At 44.0% G+C, this 19,913-nt stretch overlaps 2 protein-coding genes across 3 annotated transcripts; both read right to left on the reverse strand.

The window, feature by feature from the left end:
• Window positions 1-683: 683 nt before the first annotated feature.
• Window positions 684-17,625, reverse strand: mamdc2a (MAM domain containing 2a). 2 transcript variants are annotated; one of them, XM_040196616.2, is made up of 14 exons: window positions 17,285-17,625; window positions 16,625-16,750; window positions 12,953-13,203; window positions 11,288-11,372; window positions 11,062-11,199; window positions 9,301-9,557; window positions 6,112-6,205; window positions 5,009-5,155; window positions 4,475-4,740; window positions 3,981-4,077; window positions 3,689-3,835; window positions 3,205-3,464; window positions 2,868-2,952; window positions 684-2,778 (listed from the first exon to the last, which is right to left on the reverse strand). In XM_040196616.2, exons 1-14 carry the CDS (start codon window positions 17,310-17,312, stop codon window positions 2,717-2,719), a joined length of 2,043 nt encoding a protein of 680 aa, XP_040052550.1. In that variant the 5' UTR covers window positions 17,313-17,625; the 3' UTR covers window positions 684-2,716. The 2 variants fall into 2 exon arrangements, 1 of the variants encoding a protein (XP_040052550.1); XR_013452033.1 differs by having other exon boundaries at window positions 1,488-2,778; window positions 3,693-3,835; window positions 17,285-17,533.
• Window positions 17,626-18,843: 1,218 nt separating this feature from the next.
• On the reverse strand, window positions 18,844-19,599 carry LOC144386325 (uncharacterized). The gene is made up of 3 exons (XM_078087054.1): window positions 19,529-19,599; window positions 19,398-19,456; window positions 18,844-19,322 (listed from the first exon to the last, which is right to left on the reverse strand). The coding sequence occupies exons 1-3, from the start codon at window positions 19,555-19,557 to the stop codon at window positions 18,994-18,996; spliced, it is 417 nt and encodes a 138-aa protein (XP_077943180.1). The 5' UTR covers window positions 19,558-19,599; the 3' UTR covers window positions 18,844-18,993.
• Between the last annotated feature and the right edge of the window lie 314 nt (window positions 19,600-19,913).

The raw sequence follows: 19,913 nt of genomic DNA on the forward strand, positions 1-19,913 counted from the left end.
CCACAGTTCGCTTGAATTGAAGTTTAAAATAAGAGAAACGTTGACGAGGTTCCAGGTATCATACTTTTTACAATAAACCGTGACCTCTTTGCCTGTATTGTCTGCATGTGGGTGCTGACCTCGTTTCCTGTACTCACCAGTCGGGACACGATGTAATGTAATGAAAAGGTGTCACCGGGATCAGGGCACATCAGCCTCAGTTAGATTTCCAGAATTATTTGCTGATACTTTTCCCTTCTTCTAAAGAGCTTTTTGAGTAATGTATGTAAAATATAAGTCAAAAGCACTACATGTTAACACAATTTTATTTATCCATCTCTTCAATGTAATCCACCTTTTAATGTATGACTGTGTATTCTGTGTGTTTTCGCTAATTGCTTGTTTTTATTTATCTAGCTTTTAGGATATTTGAAAATGTTTTATGTAAAATGAGCATTTGGAAAAGTGCTGTATAAATTAAATGCATTATTGATATTATTAATATCAAACCATGTGATTTTGTCTATGTAGTTTCTTTCATTTACATATGGAATGTGGAAATGTCAAGTACCAGAAAAGAACAGGCTTCAAGACATGATCTTGTTTGACTGCTGTAAAGAGCTCATCATGTGTCACATGTTGTCGTGGTCTATAAGGTAAGATAATCCACGTATGGATAGAAGCAAACAAACAGGAAGCTGGCATGGTTTGATCAAGAAATGTTTATAAACGGTTAGTTATCATAGCAATATGATATGATGGGTTACTATATTGAACTTATGTTATTGGTTGACCATCCAAATATTTTGTCTTTTCAATATATTTGATTCTCCCCTGAGGAAAGATTTGAGAGTTATTAACAACATCGGCGTGGAGCGCTGATAATTTCCTCTCCGCTCTGCTTGCTAGCGCTGCGCGCTCAACTCAGACTACACATATAAAATTCCTCAAAATGTCGGCGACCTGGCGGCAACCTCCAATTGTAAAGAGGGAAGCCAATGTTTTAATTGCTTAAGCTTGCATTCTCCTCAACGTCCATCGGGGGGCGACTTCACAGGTAACAAAAGGTCGGGATGTAAAACACGACTCTACTTCTCTTAAAACAAACTAAACATGAGTTTATGTCTCAATCTGTTGTTTCAAGTCTACAACATAATGTTTGTTGAGTAAATTATGGTAAATCTAGAGTCATAAATACCATAAAGCAAGGCATGCTTTAGGGCGGGGCTACCTCTTGATTGACAGGTTGCTACGCTGACATTGCTCTTTCTGGTGGATTATCGTGTTTTTGACGTGCTGCTTTAACCCTTCATGTTGGGGGAGGATGGGGGGGGTTTCGGTTCATGAAAGTTTTTAACACTCTGGTCCTGTCACTACTGGTTAAAAAAACTAAGATAGCGACGACCAAAAAAACAAGATGGCAGCATCAAATCGGCACAGCACAAACAGTAAGTACGTCCACTTCTTTTATACCATCAATGGAGACCAAATAACTTGATACAAACCAAAACATTTCTTTAAGGGGTGAAGTAAGATCAACGTTTACTGGAGCCAAACATAAGAGTTCAAGTGACGGATTCATGCACTTTGGTGTCAAGGGTTAATAGAATTGTGAGATAAGCAAGAAATAAAGTCTAGTTGTCAGTAGAGAAGCTCACAGTATGTAGTCAGGTTCCAGACCTCTGAATTATTGCCCACACCTCCACGTTCAGTCTGGTGCACAGCAGAAGATTAAAGATTAGTAGCATGATTGGCTGGAGAGTCCACGGGAACGTTACAATACCAATGACTGGGCACTGGTTCAATCCCCTGGGAAGGTTTCCAGCACCTCCCCAAATCCACGTCTTGAGAAGACACTGATACACTGCATTTACCAAAAACAAACGTGACAATATCTGATTGTGGCTTAAGACTGATGCTGGACTCGTATCCTTTGTCACAGTGGAACTAACATAATACAATGTGTGGAATCTGGTGAAAAAAATAACCAATGCAACCGTGGTTCTATTGTGAGATGAGAAACGTGGGAAAGATCCGCACGGGCGTGTGGACATTTCCTGACATCACCACCTCTCGGAAAACCAATCCATGTGTAAATTCAAACATTGGAAGCAAAAATGAAAGGATTATTAAGTATTGCCTGCTTGCGTTTTGGAGGCCAAACAAGTGTCAGTTGCCGCTGCCTGGTGTGTTCGGCATTAATGTGTTCATTATGTTGTCTTGTGGCTGTCTGCTTTGTTTTCCTCCCACACAAACCACATCTATGCACCAACTGTGCACAGATTTTTCAACTGTTGATTCAGTTTGGCTCCAAATGCTCACTAGAGAAGCGAATGTCGATTCATTGGCGCTAACAATAGTCCCCAGCAAATACACTGTTACCTTCGAGGAACGTCAGGTGTTTAAAATCAAATAAAATCTGTGCCAAATAAAGGGCAAATATTTGCACAACCTCTTTTTCGTGCACAGCGTTGACTTGCCTTAACACCTGTTAAGGAGTGTTGTCACTCATTTGAGTGATGACTGACTGAATGCGTTGTCATGAACTGGGGCCGACGACACAATAGCACAAAAACTGTCTGGACTGGGGACGTGAATGAAAGGGAAGTACAGCGGGGTGGAGGTCCAGGCTGCAACAAAAGCATCGCTCTACAACGCTGTCAATTGTCTCGAAGGCTCCTTCAAACTTGCACTTCCAAAGAACAAAGAAAAAGCTGCGCGGAACGTCCCGCCTGTCTCATTTCTCAATCTCATTGAAAAACTCGGAGAAGCCCGAGTACGGAGTGACGTCGCCGGGATCTGAAGAGGAGGGAGAGACACGACGGATGTTATGCTGTTACGCCATGTGTCTGCATGGCTCTTTAGAGTCAAATAAGTATTACACTAACCTTCACAGGGTCCCCTTTTGAAATGGATGTCATCGATGGCGATATCGCTCCGCAGTGTCGGGCCCCGGATGGCTTCAAATACAATCTGCAGGAAACACACAACTAGGTGAGGCTAAGGGGGACGTCCACCAGTCAAAGGACAGTGTGCAAGACCGTTTTATTTGAACCTGCATATGTATTTAAAGTTTGCACTTAAATGTGTTTTTTTGACCAGCACACTAAATGATGTGACGGCTGTTATGTAACACATCAATGCTGGTGTTAATATTAATATTATACACTTTTCAGAGTGGCTTTGGAAATACGATTTAAATGCGTTAATACCCCGCTGACGCACCTGGTGTCGGACGTCGCAGTGGTAGTCCACCATTGCCCTCATCCAGCTGACGCTCTGCTCGCCGCGGCGGCGCCACAGCAAAGTGTCGCGTTGTCCGTCGGCGCGGCGCAGGAGCACGCTCAGTATGCCGGTGCCGGAGCCGTACATGTGGTGGTAAAAGACCAGGCACTGAGGGGACGAAGAGCCCCGCAGGTCAGAGGTCAGCAGTCGGGCCTTGTCACCTGGACGCATGAGGGACGCCTCGATGTACATGAAGTAGCCTGGGGGAGGAAGGTGAAAGACACGGTTATTTACGCGGCGTAAATGAAGCGTGCAAGAAAAACTAACACGACTACTCCAACTTTAGACATCTTACAAGAATTATAGGAAAATAAGATGATGCTTTCAGTTAAGTTTCACACATCGGGTTCCATCCAGTCGGGGGCGGCCGGGGTTGTGATCTTTCAAATGAATGAATGGAGCAACGCATGAGGAAATGACTCACCCACCCCAGTAGTGTGGTCTCCTCGGGGTCCTGTAAAAGAGGTAGGGGTGTGTCCTCGAATTCTCAGCCAGTCGGCTTTGTCTTCTCTCTTGTCTTGGGTGTAGCCACAGATTCCACCTTCAAAGTCACACTGGCCCGGGAGGGAGCCTGAGGAGCGAGACGGACAAAAAGAAAGTCAGTGGGACCCGGGCTGGAGCTATTGACGAAATGGCTTCAAAGAGGCTTCTGGTTGATGTCCCGTTGTTATGACATTAACAACAGTTGTCAGTGTACGTCTTTGTAGGCCTTTCACCTGCTGTCATTCGACAATCCCCCAGGCTGACTGTGATGTCATCGATGGCAGCAAGGCCACATTCCCAGAAGTTCTTACATATGCTGACAAACACGACCTGGGAAACAGAAAAAAACGGCTGTAAGTATTACTGTTGTCCATCCATCAACCCTTCCAAAATCATCCATCCATTCCATCGATGGATCCATCAATCCATGTTTCAACCCTCTATCTGTTCATCCCTCCATGCAAATGTAACATCTATCAAAAATCTATCGTTTTGTCCATCAATCCATCGTTGATTTATCCATATTTATCCATCCATCAATCCATTCATCCATTCAAATTCATCCATCCACTCCATCTACATCCATCAATCCATCATCCATATTTTCAACAATGCATCCATCCACATTCATCTATTTGTCCATCCTTCCATCGTCATCTTCATCCATCCATATCCATCCAACCGTTCATCCATTCAGTCTTCCACTTCTTCCACATACATCACCCACCTTGGTGAACATTGGCTTCATGTAGGTGATCTCCACCTCAGTCCACACAGCCTTTGAAGTGTCAGTCAGGCTCCACACCTTCTCCTGGGCCACATTGTTCTCGTCATAAATGTAGAGAAACAGAGCATTGTCTACTTTCCTAAAGCCATGCAGCAGGTAGTAGAACCTCAGGCAGTATTTGTGGTTGCCTGGTAACAATGGACCATGAAGCCGACCCACATAGCCGGGCTGCAAAGTAAAACGTGTGTTTGCCACGAGGAAACGTCCTAAGAGAGATCGGAGGAAGATCAGGAGGTCATGAGTACACGGTCTCAGTTCCAAGTTTCAAGCCAAAATTGCACAATTGTTTCAAAACCATATTGAAAAGTATGTAGGCCGATATTAGATTTGACACGCTTGGTTTAACTCCACAATTTAGCACTTTATGGTCCATTTTAAGTCATTAATCTTGACAATGAGAGTGTTCATGTACAAACCAAAAGTATTCTCGCTGTGACAAACCAGGCAGCGATAATCATGTATTAGGTGACTCACCTGTTCCTGTGGTATGGTCTCCTATCCTGTAGGCATTAGGCTTTACTGACGCTATGCTCCACACCTTACTCTCTGTCCTCTCCTGATGGTACAGACACAGCCCATTCTCGAAGTCACAGTTGGCTATGGAGGGGTCAAAGGTTGGTTCTGGGGCACAAAAAGCAACATTAATAACAGAGGTCAGGGACGTGAAAAGTATGCATGTGATTGTATAACACCATGGAAAAAAATATGAATATAAACATGGACATGGACATGCACGGTAGTGTCTCTGGTCACTGCTGGTTTGAAAAAGGATTTAGCCGTTGATTGGGATTTAATGAACAGCGTTAGTGTGAAGGACGGCCATCACCCTTTTTCCCAGTCTAGTTAAATGTATCCAATTGTGTGCATTGAACCTTGTGTAGTTGACGTTTTGTGCGCTAATATGATTATGTTTAACTACACTGAATGGACAGATTGCAGAAAACATTTCCTCAAATGTCGGAAAGAACAAATGTGTGGTGTGTATATTTTTATTACAATGTGTTTCTATTCAATAATCTATGCAAAATTTGAACAAACTTTTTGAAATGTTGCAAAAAGGTTTGGAGCGAGTAACCATGACTTAGGGAATCTAAATTTGGAGACCCTGCAAAATGAGTTGTGTTATCACAAATTATTCCTGAAAATGTCCAATTGGAACAAAAGCCCTTAATGTCACACAAACGTTGTCCTGGAGGCCCACTGATCTAAAAATCCCAGCTCTCCTTAATATTTTCTCCTTAATATTTTATGTTTTCAGACCTGAAGAAACATTCTAGAGCTTCAAAGTTTCTATAGTGCTGACAGTGAAGTCAAATGTCACGGTACTTACAATGCTCCCTAAAACAGAACTTGTACAGAAATCGTATTCGGCGCATCATCCTTGTAACACTTCCTACCCCTTTACCGCCTTTTGTTTACCCTGTCTTTAGTTTCTTTTTTTGTTCATTTTTTTGTTCATTTTTCTTCTTTTTTTCTACTCTATCACCCTTTCCTTTGCCTCCCTCCTCTGCCTTCGTTTTTCATCTCCTTTTCTCATGCAGCGGTCTTTTGATCAACCTTTACTCTGCTGAAATCACCTGTGTCAGTGTGGCAAAATTCCGGTGAAAAGGAGATGTCATCAATTGCCACGTATCCACCTCTGGCACTGTTGAAGGCCACCTCGAACACCACCTGGTAACAAACATGGAAATAAACACAACGATGGGCTACGAACAATGCACGACTTTAATGCATCTAACCGTCTCAGACTCATTAGTCCTGAGGAAATGCTTTGTGAATCGTAACATGGACGCGTTGCTGAGGCCTGACGAATGAAGCTATAGGAGACCGTCCAGCAGCCAGTACAGACCGGCTGTCACTGTCATCAGCTGTTTATCAGCTGTTTATCAGATGGGCGCTCTCAGCCAATAAGCGTCAACCCTCTCAGCTGGCATCAGCTGTTCAGCGTCTCATGGGACCCTTCGCCTCCGCTGCACCATCCGCCTTCTCAGATTCAGCACCCCATCTCGACTCCAGCAGAACCTCCAGCACCCACCACCACCACCTGGAATCACATGGTTGCCGCTCAGGGCAAACACAGCGCAATCTCCCCGCGTTGAGTTCAAGCGCCAAATAAATTCAGTTTAACTAATGAACGCATCATCCAGCATAATAAATGTTAACTACTAATTATTTCCTGATGGAAATACTGGCGACAGCTGCAGGAGCCGTACAGTGACATCAGTGTCGGGTTTATTCAGAAACATAGTCGGCCAAATGTGTTGCCTGATGGAAAAGCTCTGTACGACTCTTGGCTTGAATGACCCAGTTGGTGTTATGCAAGCTTCTTTCCACAGCCGCAGCAGTCTGGCTGAAAGCACAAGGAGAGGAAACAGGGGAGTCGTAGAGAATAGCCATTTGACAAGCCACAGAGTGGTTTCATCCACTCGGCTGTACAGGACACCAGAACGAGACAGTGGAGTTTGGCATTTGTCTTCCTTTCTTGATGTTTGGAAATGTTTTTACAGTTTGAGATGAAAACCAACCAACTACATGGAAATGCTGTGGTGACCCCTAAATAGAAAAGCCGAAAACCACATTTAAAGAACTACTGTCATAAAAATGTAAAATCGCCCCCACACAAAAAAAGAATTCTCTGCTCCAGTAGGCAAAGGCTAGGACCTACCCCCTTTAGGTCCTACCCCCTGCATCGCTGACTGGTTCTACCGATGCGCAACTTGTGGAAATAACTGGAGCTTGTGAGTGAGCGCGACCTGGTCTCAAAGAAGAAACCAAATGAGGCCGTCTCGAGGACACCGAATGCGTTTTGGGCTAAGCTACAGGGATATCCTGGGGCAGCAGACAACGACAGGTGGGCCGGGCTGGAAGAGTTCGGTGAGGCTATCGAGAAGGACCATCAAACGGCCTCAAGAAAGATGAAACAATTTTTCATGGTGGACACATGGAACCCTGCAGCAAACTGATGCGTTTTTCCATTTGCAACATAAAGCCCTTCTCAGGTTTCAAACAACAGTACTGAATTGTGTTTATAGTTATCGGTCAAAAAGTTGTCGTGCTTGCAGGAGAGAAGTTGCAGACAAGACATAACTCCTGGTGTGCTGATGCATGCGTGGACTCTGATTCTACACCAGCATGTGCCGGGCCGGGCGAAAGTTGCACAGTCGAGTTTTCCAGCTGCAGCTGTCAGACGAACTCCTCCGCAGTCAGAAGGCCAACGCACGCAGGCTGTGCAAGAGCCTTTCTTTGCAAGCTACAAGGATCATCAATGTGGAGCCTGCCAAGGGTCAGAACACTGATCTCTGCTGACTGCAATATGGGTCAAAATCTGTGCAGCAGGAGCTGAGGTACTGTGGGTGTATGCAGTTCAAACAACACTGGATCCTTCATTTTCCATGATGCAGCCTAAAGGCATCTTTTGTCAGGCCCTTCTTATCCTCCGTTGCCGTCCACGACTTTTAAAACCCGCTATCTGCTTTTGATTACGTTTCTGTTAAAAATGTGTGTGGTAAGCAAGCCCAAGCTGACCTGGTGTATTCTCAGGGTCACTTTTAGATTCGACCAGGCTCCTCCCGAGCAGCAGGAGTGCCAATTTTGGAACCCATTGAAAAACGGTCTCACGATAAGCTTCTGAGACTGTGGGTATATTTCTGGAGTTCTGGTGTAGCCACCAGATATTTAGACTTCTGTTTCTGTGATCCGCTATTTTTTTCATATCCCGATAAGCATTTTGACACGCAAAGACCGGAGTTGGAGTTGAAGAACAGCTGCATTGTTTCACAAAAATTGCATTGTCAGAGGATGGCCATTGGTTTCCCAGATGGCGTTTTGGTCAGTGAGTGTGGGCTCTTCTGCTCTCCTCCTGTTTCCTCCCATCTGGAGTTCTTCACATACACTGGTTTCATTGTTGTCACCATGTTAAGATCTCAGCTATTAACTACAATGTCATCATAACTGATCTGAAAAGCTGCAAAAAGAACGGATCTCTACTAAAAGGGTATTTACCTTAAAGGTGACATCTTAAAACCCTTTTACCACAAGTTGATGTGTTCTTTGTGGTCTGAACAAAGTATCTAAAACATACTACAAGGATCACTATTAACGACACGCTTTTCAGCCTGCCTGAAACAGCTCTGCTCCTCCACCATCCTCACTCCTCTGTGGGTTGAGCCTTGCATGGCAGGCCTCCCCTGTGTCATCAATTATTGTATGATTCCAATCATTACATAGATTTCTATAGTCAATATCGCTGAATTTGTGTATTCTCCTGTTCAGATACGGAGGAAAGACGTGAAGGAAATAAAAGTCTCTGTACAACGACCTCACTGCAGGTCACTGTCTGTCAGATACACTCTACAAACTATAATACTTTGACCCTGAACAAGAAGATGCTCCCAAACAAGTTCCACAATTTAGGGTTCAACAGGACGTTTCTGAATGATTTGGCCGAACACACAGCCTTTTGCCAATTGTAGCCCAGACATGGTCTTCATATATGAAATGAATCCAGTGTTTCTCCTTCCGTTGTAGGATACAGGCACCCCCGCCCGAGTACATTAATGCACCGAGGGAGTTCCGTCCCGCTGTGCGCGCTAGCACAGCGGACAGAGAGAGCGGAAAATGTTGTAATCGGCGTCGCCTACGCCACAGCCACATTAACACGCAGACGATCTATCAAAGTGGAATCTTCATCGTCCACTTTAGCCATTTTCCCCAGCAGACCCCACTATTTTTAATATAAGTAGGTGGACGCTAACTGCAGGACTGACCTCCAGCGGGTGTGGGGCCTTGATGTCGACGCTGACTTGAGTCCAACCGGATGTAGCATACACCCCGGGCCTCCAGATCTCCTCGTAGTGGCCCAGTTGGTCTCTGGTGAAAACTGAAAAGATGTTTCCTCTCTCTTGATCTCTGTTGTAGTAGAAGGACAGGCAGCCGGCTATGGGCACCGTGGTCATGGGCGAAGTCAGCTTGGCTACTTCCTGGAAGTGCTTGGCGTACACAGAGTCCACATACATGTAGTAGCCTGGAACAGTTGAAGATACAGATGAGCAGAACGTTGTGTGCTTATAGAGTCAGATTCATGCATGTGGTTTTACAAGTAGCAATAACATTTTGATTAATGAATTGTTACTCTGACTCATCTTTAGTGACCCACGTTCTGTGTTTGGAGGTGAAACAGATGTCGTCTTGAAGGAGTGCAGTGAGCATTAACTATGTTGCTGTTTTTAAAGACATGAATCTGGAATGGATCCTTCAGGTCTGCATCCAAACCAAACAATAGAGCAGAGCCTTTGGCCAACACAACTTCCTGATTACAGATTCTGTCTGGCGGATCATCAGTCCATGTTAACTGCAGAGCCTTTGTATGCAGCCCAACCCTAACCGGTTATTATATTATATACTGAGTATTTGGTTGTTCACATACCGATGATTTGATCGTGAATTGGAGTTTAACGTTACTAAAATGACTAAAACTGCAACAGGCCCCATCAGGGCCCGCTGATACGGACTCTTACCCCCTCATATGGACCTGTTACATTCATTTCTTCACCTCAGTCTATAAGCACATCCATGAGAATATATCTCTGTACAGTGTTTTTTTATACTTTGGACTGAGACCTTTGCCCATTTCTGGGACAATTTTACAAATTTCTGCTAAGAAACTACCACATTCGGCATAGCTCTTGTGTATACCTATCTTATATGGTACATTTCATATTCTTATGGCCGTTTTCTTGTTATCGACATCTAGTTCTCATACATTTGCAATGCATTCCTTATATACATATTGTTTTAATATTGTTATTATGTTTATGTTATGCACCAATACACCAAATCCAATTGCGAAAACCTGCTCGTGAACCTCAGTGAGCCTAATTCTGAAGTACAGAGTAGTGCAGTTAACAAAGAAAGAGGAAAACAACAGATGAAACATGATTCGTATGAGTATATATGTACGGTTTTATAATGCAGGGCATTCACAAGGACTTTTTGAGTATTTGGTAAATATGTTTGCCCGAAGCATTGCGTGTTTCATATCCTGAGCAGAATGAACACCGTCTGTCAGCTGCAGTTGTCAGAGCACTGTCCAACAAAGCGCACAATAACAACCAGTAGCTGCAGCCAACCACACTGGTGACAAATGAAAGCAGTATGTTTAGGCAGGTTTTGGTGGAAATGTGTGTTTGGAGAGTTCTGGACGTACCGGTCATAGAAAACAACAGTGCAGAAGTTTTGCAGAATTGGATTCAAAAGTTTCTTATAATCTAAACTTTCTAAACAGACCTTGAGAATGAGGTTATTCTTGGATAATTAATTGGTTTTAGGCCGGTGAAAAGGTTGGGTCCAGTTGTGTTGGTGAAGGTTAGGGTAAAGGGGGAGGGTTATGTTCAGGGTTAGGGTTGGGCTTTGGCTTTTAGGCGTGATGGTTAACATTTGGGTAAGGGGCTTAGGAATGCCTAATATCAGTGAGGGTCCTCACAAAGACGGAAATACAGGGATGTGTGTGTTTGTGAGTGCGTAAATACCTCTCTGGTTATTGTTGGCGTGGTTTACAAGCAGGTTAGACTCAGGCTCTCTGGCCACTCTCCCTCCAACGTACCAGTTGACGTTTGGGTTCCAGCTGTTACTGTAGCCGCACAAGTGATGCTCCTCAAAATCGCACTCTGGTAACAGCAACAGCCAAAACATTCCGTACTCAGTATCACATGTTTTGTATGAATAAACACACACCAGCCGTTATAACACACTGACCCATGCAGTAACCAGGAACAATGTGAATTTCAAAGATGGCCACGCTGTTCCCCGAACCGCGTTCAGGTCGACCCCCCAGCAAAATCTGTGGATGTGAAAAATAGAAGTTAGATCTAATCAAATCACATAAAAAGCACGTTTCACATCACGATCACCATTGATATATCACTTTGTACAATGCACATGTGAGTTATAGTAGTTGCTACTATATGTATAGAAATAAATACATTCATTTGTGTAGGTGGTGCTGAACCACTTTATTCATCATAATGTTGTATTTACATACAGTAAAGCATACAACATTGATCTCACAGTTGCTCTGAACTACATCGGAAATGATTTTGTACTTCAGTAGAATACTTGAGTAAATGCAATGAGTCACATTCGACATTACAGAACCTTCCCACCAGTTTAAGCACCTCAGGTCAGGTATTTGAAAGTGGGCATTGTGAAGGTTTAGTGGGAGCCACAGTGCACACACACACACACCTCGACCAACACTGCACTGCCAGCAGGTGATAGGAGCGTAGCATTTTGAGATAAGGCAACATAAGGGGCCTCTGGTTGCAAAACTACGTTTGATTGTACAGAAGTCTATGAGAAAATGGCTCTACTCCCATCTTGATGTATTACCTTTCCTATATAAGGGCTATGGCACGGCCTGAATATTCTTGATGCATCAAATCTCATTCCAGAATATCTCATCACGGAACATGTCATAACAACGTAAAGCCACACTAAGTCAGAAAGGCAGATCTTACTAACTTTCTTATCTAACTTATGGAGTCCATACCTGCCAAAGACAGACAACACTAGCAGTCAGCGCCTCGGAGCACACTGGCCAGTAAAGTAGGCTCCTAATCCTAGAGTTCTAAACGCTGTTCTGCAGCCGTACTTAAGTAATTCAAGACAACCGTCAGCCTTTGAATGTTTGCCATTACCTCAAGTACCAAGATGATGTAGTTCTGTTTTCCCCTCATAACTCATTTGGCATGTGGATCAACCTCGCTACCTCCACTACAGAGTTATAAACATTTGTTATTTCTCAGATTTTCTGTATTTTCTGATAGTTGATTGGATGCAGGAGGCAAGAGTTTGCATTGACAATGAGGAAGCGGGTTAAATTTAGAAAGAGGCCTGGTTGACATCATTGCTTCTCTTACAGCACTTTGGTGCCTCGGCCTCAAACACACACTGTACTTAAGGCGGATCAGCCTTCTTTAAATTTAGATTGGCTGGCAACACTTTATTTATACAACACACAAGACAAACCAACCACCTTCCTGAAAAAATGCCACAATTTACAATAGTGTCATCTGCTATATTTACCGCCAACATCAGGTGAAGTCATCTTTGTCTTGGTTTCCTTTCTTTACTTTGATGAAATAAACAGTTGCAGATGCCATGTAAATTCTCTATTAACCAATAAAAAACCATAACCATGAATACATTGTTTCACTACGGCCAGAACACATGACATTAATCTGAATATATAGCAGTTGGAGGATTTTTTACCACCACTTTCTTGGTAGAAATACTGCCATGGCAAGAGGTGCACTGATCAAAACTAGATTGGTTATTTATTTAAAATCCTGATATGCAATAGAGCAGCAAACTCAATGTCACACGGATCCCTGTTCCCTTGGTCCTTACAGCTATTCCTACCTGGTAGGGGGTCGTGGTGTTTGCTAGGTCCACACTGGCAATGAGCCAGCTGTCAGAGGCTCGGCCGGCTGTCCACAGTGGATAGTCAAAATTATCTCCATCGGGTCGGAGGTGGAGCTGCAGGGAACCTCCTCCAGTGATCTGGTACACCAGCCGCACGCAGCGCCAGTCCTCATGGTCCAGAGGTGGACTCGCTAGAACCGCCTGCTCCTGGTCGTTTAAGGAGGCCGAGTCCACCGTTATCAAACGCCCTGTGACAACAGCAGCAAAATACGACAAATTCACAATTTCATTCATGGAGGGACGTCTGCTGTTGTTGCAGTTATATGTTGTTGTTTTGATCTTCTGGTGGGTAATGCAAAGGGGTGACCATATTTTTATTCATATTTTGTTTAAGTCTATGGATCTTCAGCATTTTTTATGGCCATGTAATATTTTACAATAGTAACAGTAACAACATATAAAAAAGACTTCTACTGCAACCTCCTTTTAGTAGGATTTTTCTATTTTGTTTATTTCATCACTTATTTATTACCCTCACGATAAGTCATGTGTTGTCCGACGAGTTGTTCGAGTAGCACTGTAAACTTGTATGAACAATATTCCTTAACTTTAAAGCATTATCAGACGCAGACACCTTGATTATCTAGCAGAAAGTAGTTCTATATGTATACTCTAACATAGTGTCAGAGGTCAGACAGACAGCACAGCACCATGAACCTTCCCAGCAGTCTGTTTTACCCATCACCCATTCTACATGAACACAAAGGTAGTTTATGGGATGGAGCTGGTTTAAGTGCCATCCCTTCTGTTGGGGAGGGGACGCAGGGGGAGCGGCAGTTGTTTTTTAGATCCCTTATTTGGTCAAATGAGGTTCAAGCAGAGTCTTAGAGCAGGACAGAGTAGACAACCAGCACCGATGTACACTGATGAGACGTAATATTTGTTTCACTTGAAGTCAATTAGATGCAAATCACCTTTGGCCAAGCTGTGTTTTGTTTTATTGGCCATTTAAAAGTCGCAGTTGAGTTATGCAATCCGTCACAGTACTCATTAAAGGAATAGTTTGGGGGCTTTGAAGTTGGGTTGCACGATGTACTTATCCATATTCAGAGTACTACCTCCAGTTTGGAGAACAACACCGGATGACATGTTAGCAGAGCAATGTACCGCTGTGGAAAACACAGAGCACTATATTTAGAATATTTCTCCTGCTTGCCTCTCTGACTGGGAACTGAAGCATCAACCAGTGAGTCTGTTTGTGTTCTTGTGACTTTGATTAGTTTGGAGTCACAATGAGGCAAAGTGTCCGGTAAATTTCCACAAACTTTCACACGGCAGCACATGACTTTTCCCACCTTCTGCTGTTGGCATGGAACTGACTGTGGAGAAGTAAGACATACCGCCTACCTTTACAATGAATATACATGGCAACTACTGCGTAGAGAACTAATGTTAACTGGGTTAGGCAAACCAAATGGGTTTCCATAGTGGGCTGGTCGATTATGATGCCACTCATTGACTAATCAACCTGTCCGGAACACATGTTCAGAGAGGAGCAAGGATTGAGGGAGGGGGAGGTGGTAACGGAGGACGGGGCAGGGGGGGGAGGAGGGAGCGGAGAGGAAGGGGAAAGGGATGGAGGGGGGCCGAAGGCAGAGGAGTCAGAAACTGTCCAGCAGTAAACAGTCAGAAGGAGGAGGCCCGGTGGAGGTCTGAGCCCCTGACAGCTCTCCCTCTCACTCCATCCGTCCCCTTCGCTCTGTTTATCTGGTCCCTCATGTCTCTGTTTAGAGGACATAATCACCCATTGCATCCCTCCCGGTTTCAGCCACAGAGCTCAACCCCGGGTTCTTTTTTCCACTGCGCCGAAGGATTGCCACGGCAACCAAACAGTAAAACACCGCCGTGGTCCCATCTCCTCTTTGTGAACCTATTCATTGCCACATTGGGTGTAGTCTGAAGTTTATTTCTTTTCTGTAATAGCCACCGTCTGGGAGCTCCTCCCGCCTCAGGCCGGTTGCTGGTTTGGTGTTTGGGGCAAAGCTCTTTTGGTCTGGTGTCCCGGGGGAACACGAATGCCGTACGAGAGCTAACGTGCTTCGGAGTGAGGAGAGAAGGTTTACAGCGCCGCCACTTATCTTCACAGCGGGAACATAAACTGTGCTGACGGACTGTGATAAACAGAGGAGGCTCTGTGCCGGGACACACACGGCGAAAGCAGTCAGTGGAAAACAAGACAAAGGGGGGGGGGGGGGAGCGTTTGCTTGGCACGGAGGACGGGGGGGGGACAGGAGACCGTCCTGAATCAGCTCGTCTTACAGCGGGTCGACTCCACCGAATACCGATATATGTCACAATGTCAGGTCAACTTTAACAGTTCTTTAAGCGCTCGTATAATGAAATCTAAGAAGCTGATGACAAGATGACATTAGGAAAAAACTAGGACTGATATAATATTTCAGAAATAAATACCTAGTTTTACTGCATTTTAAGGGTTTTAGATTTTAGTATAGGACACATGAATGACTTCATTAACATTTCATTGTTCAACCATGTGTGTGTCGCAGCGTATGAAAGGTTGAAACTAGGGCAGAGCCGTGGTTCCCGCCCGGCATCCACAGCCACCCGGCACTATTCCCGTTTTGGCATTCCAGTGTGTTTGACCCATAAAAGAGCCTCAGCACCGCCGCACTGCAAGTAGCTAATGACAGGGCCGTACCCAAGGCTGCGCTTGTAGTATTAAATAGAACTGCAATAGATTTATTAGAGAGGAGAAAAAAAGGGTCTGGAGGTTTTGGTTTGCAGAGAAAGCTGGTACTGTAAAAAAAAGAGATGGTGGAATCTACTGTTTGATGACTATCTGCTTTGCTTCACTGGCTTTTGGCTCTGTGTTAAGACAATGTCAATGAAACGTTACACTTCCTTGCACTTTTCAAACTAAAAGTTTTACCAAGTAAGGTGCACAACGCGTCCACTGACCGGGAATAGTTACTGAATGAGAAAAGTACCTTAAAGCAGAAAGTGAACGCAGCGCAGCGCGACATGTTTCTGTTCACGCTTCGCACTGAAGGCAGCAGGTAAACATGGAGGGAAGCCAACGCATCTGCTTTCCTCTGCTGCTCTCTGCGCTTGACTAAAGGCTATATTCATCATACTATATTTGATCTGTGGGCACAAAGTCTGATGAATTATGAAAAATACCAAACTAGTACCACGTGTGCCAAAGTCTAAATATTGTTGGCTATGATGAGAGAATGTCTGCACAATCAAGTGACGGCACATCGGTGGTTGTTAAAGGCTTAGTGTGTTTTCAAAATAAACTTCACATAAATGTTCACATAAAATGTTCCATGCTCCCTGGCTACATGCATAAAGTCTCTGTGATGATAAAAGTCAATAAAATATATACTTTCAAAGTAGATCTATTCTGTTTTTAATTTGACTTAAGCAACAAAACTCATTGACATAAGTACATGTGTAAGATAAAATAGGTAAGCTTGATAAGTAACTGGCTTTATTGGGAGGCTGAGTAACAAAACAAAGGTAAAATAAGTAAACATTGGGTTGGATTGAAATGGGACCTGGGTTTCCTGCACTAAAGTCTGTTTGTTTGAGCATTCCGGCCGCGTTTATTTCCGTCAATGAGCAAGGCTCGTGATGACACCGTACCTTCTTCATTCATGCTCCAGCTGCCGTACTCGGGGTCTGATGTGTAGCCACAGGTGCCCAGCTCAAAGTTGCAGGAGCCGGGCAGCAGCTGGTGCTGCACGCCGAGGACCACGCAGAGCAGCAGCCCTGCAGGGCGGACAGCCGAAAGGAGGAGGATCCATGGTTTAACACACAGGTGGACAGGCCAAAATATCCAAATGATAGAAGCCATCATGAAGTTTCCCCAGCTGATTACTTACATTTAGAAGATTAAGAAACCTCTTTTATTACATATTTTCTTACAGAGTATGATTTAATATGCAAAAGAGGCCTTTGATTATTGATGATGTGCTCAATTGCATTTATTTCTAGAATACAAACCTGAACTAGAGGGAATTTGGATGTTTCTTCACTATAAGTCTGAACATGCAGCCATATAAATAATCAACTTTCTTCACTTTTAGTAAAGAAATACTTTGAAATTTGAAGAAAAACGACCTTTAGAGACATTTCTAAAATATTGAATAGTGTAAAATAATAAACGTCACCAGTTGATTACACGAAGGCAATGTTCTTTTGTATTTTTCCTACAATCGTCATGTTTAAATATCCAATGCAGACATTGTCCAGCAGTAATCCTGCTAATAGAGGACTCATTTTAAAGCGGGGGCAGATATTTACCGTGCAGGGCGAGGCGCGCGCCGCTCATCTTGTCCGTGCGCGCGATCCCTCTGTAGGTCGAGTCCTCCGTTACCGAGCGGGTCCCCGTCAGATCCCCCGCCCGCCTCCCCAAACAAAGATCTACTGCAGCCACAGAAGCTCCTCAAGACCCGCCTGGCTCTTCTTCCGCATGCTGTGACCGTGGGAGCCGCAGAGATGGAGCGCGTTCGTCCGGGCGGGTGGATGGAGGGATGGATGGATGTCCCACGAGAGGTGTGTGAGGCGTGTCTCCGCCCACTTGTCCCGCGGGGTCCCACAAAGGAGCCACGGAGCGACAAACCCGCGTCACACGACGAATATCTGCACCTCCGTGCGCGTTTGTGGAGCTTTATTTGTGTACGCTATGCGGCTGTGTGGGGCTCTGCGCTTTCATTTTTAAAAATAAAGTTCTGAGGATATAAAAATCCCACCAGAGAGGTGATACAAACATGCATCAATCAATCAATATCTTGTCAAGTGTTTGAGGACACTTTACCAAAATCCACATTTCTGTAGACCACTTTGCCCAAGGGAATTACCAACATGGCATGTGACATTAGTGGAAAGAGTCAAAAAGAAGTAGAACAAAGCACGGGAGTTTTCAGTCTAGAAACATTAAGGATTAAAGATGAAACATGAGAAACTTTACCGCACAGAACATTTAAACATTTCATTTGTCATTGAGGTTATTTCACAGCAGGTATCTAGGTTTGACAATCTAGGGAGAAAAGAGCCTGGATGACATTCAGATCAGGGAGTAAAAAGTACCAGCAGTATACCAACCAACCAAGTATAGAATACCACCAATTGTGTGGCATTCTCATCCGGACGAGCCTCGATTTACATTTCAAGCAAACAGGCGTATACGATGAAAGGTATATTTTGACACTACAAGTTTTCTATCCAGTTGAGTGATGACTCACTTGTAGTCTAAATCAAACCAAGGTATCGAAGTGTCACTTTCTAGAAAACATGACAGCAAATCCACTATAAAGTACATTTAGTTAATAGCAAAGCACTATTCAGTGCATTCAATGAATAGTTTCTAGTGAAAGTCCAGAATGGTTTACTTTGTGCCTACAGAAATAGTGAAAGAATGCCAGTTAACTTTGAATAGCATTCAAGTTCTATTGAAGCAATTCAGCTTCTGTGCCCCTCACAAAATCCCTCAAAGAAATCTCATCTGTGGCCCCTTTTAGGGCCCCAGCGAACCATTGAAATGCATCTTGAGTGGTGGGTCAAAACAAATGCTTGCCAAGTATAGAGAGAATACTAGTTAAAGTAAAAACTTATCAGGAAACATTTATTGCCAAAATATGTCAAACAGACAAGGTATTTGTCTTGGCGGGTAGTCCGTCTGAAGTGAAGGTTATATTTACCCATTCAGTAGTTTAAAGAGTTGCCTCACTAAAGAAGTTTTATTTACCACTAAAGATAAATGATTCACTTTGCAAAAGGGAAAAAAAAAGTGACTCTCAAATGGCTTTGAGACAACATTAAAGAGTGGCACACACCTACACATTAAAAGACCAAACTGCAGATCAGATAACACAAGTTTATTTCATTCAAGATTTTTAGTTTGGCTAAACATGACTATCTGGGAGAGACAGAAGGAACAATGTCAGAAGTCTCAATTCAAATCCACTAGCGAAAAAACCAACACATGCAATTACTTTGAGATTGGCCATCGCTCATTGGCTGTCTTTGACAGGTTGTCCAGGGCTGTTAGCAGGAAGCGGCATGGGTGGAAACAGGACCTCTCCAGGAATGTAGAGAGTTTGGGTGAACTGGCGTCTTCCATTGTTGTAGCGAGAGCGGGACTTGAACGAGTACACGGGCTCCAGGTCCGACACGTCACTGAACACAGGCTTGGACGCTTCCTCCTCACCCGCGGCAGGAAACGTTGCATAGCCGCTGTCAGAGGACCCGGAGTAGAACGCAGGCCCAGCGGAGCCCACACCTGCGTTAGCGTACCAACTGTTGTCAAGGCCAGAACCGGGTGCAGGACTGTCATAAGCTGCTAAAAAGGATTAGGATCTAGTCAGTTGTAGAATTTAAGTTCAGCACTGTGCAGTCTCTAGATGGCCAACATTACCTCTTGGTGCAGGGAGACAAGTCACACTGCAGAGCAGCAGGCACGAAACCCACAACATCCTGCAACACAATCAAGTTCAGACAACTGACATAAGACAACTCAAAACACTTAAGAACCATTTTGCTGCTTACCTCAAAGACAACCTGCAGCACACAGCCATTGTGATACTAGATTCACTGCTACACACCTGAGTCCTCTGAGTGCTCCTTAAAAAGGATCCTGACAGCTGCTAATTGATTGCTGATTGGGATCAGCTGGTGGCAGGTGGGACCTTCCCAACAATCAACTTCACAGTAAGCGCGTTGAAGCGTTCACCACACGGGCCGCGATCTTACCAAAATTACAATAACCGGGTTTGGTTTCATTCATCCAGGTTCAGAGATATCGACAATACTATTGTGGTTCTTGGAAAACAGGGTTTGAAAAATTCATGATATGATAGTAATTCATTATTCATTCTATTCATATTTCTGTTTTACATTTGGGATCTAAAACGTAGTGAATTTACAAGAGCAG

Source organism: Gasterosteus aculeatus, chromosome 13, assembly GCF_964276395.1.
Source record: "Gasterosteus aculeatus chromosome 13, fGasAcu3.hap1.1, whole genome shotgun sequence".
In the NCBI taxonomy this organism is placed as follows: domain Eukaryota; kingdom Metazoa; phylum Chordata; class Actinopteri; order Perciformes; family Gasterosteidae; genus Gasterosteus; species Gasterosteus aculeatus.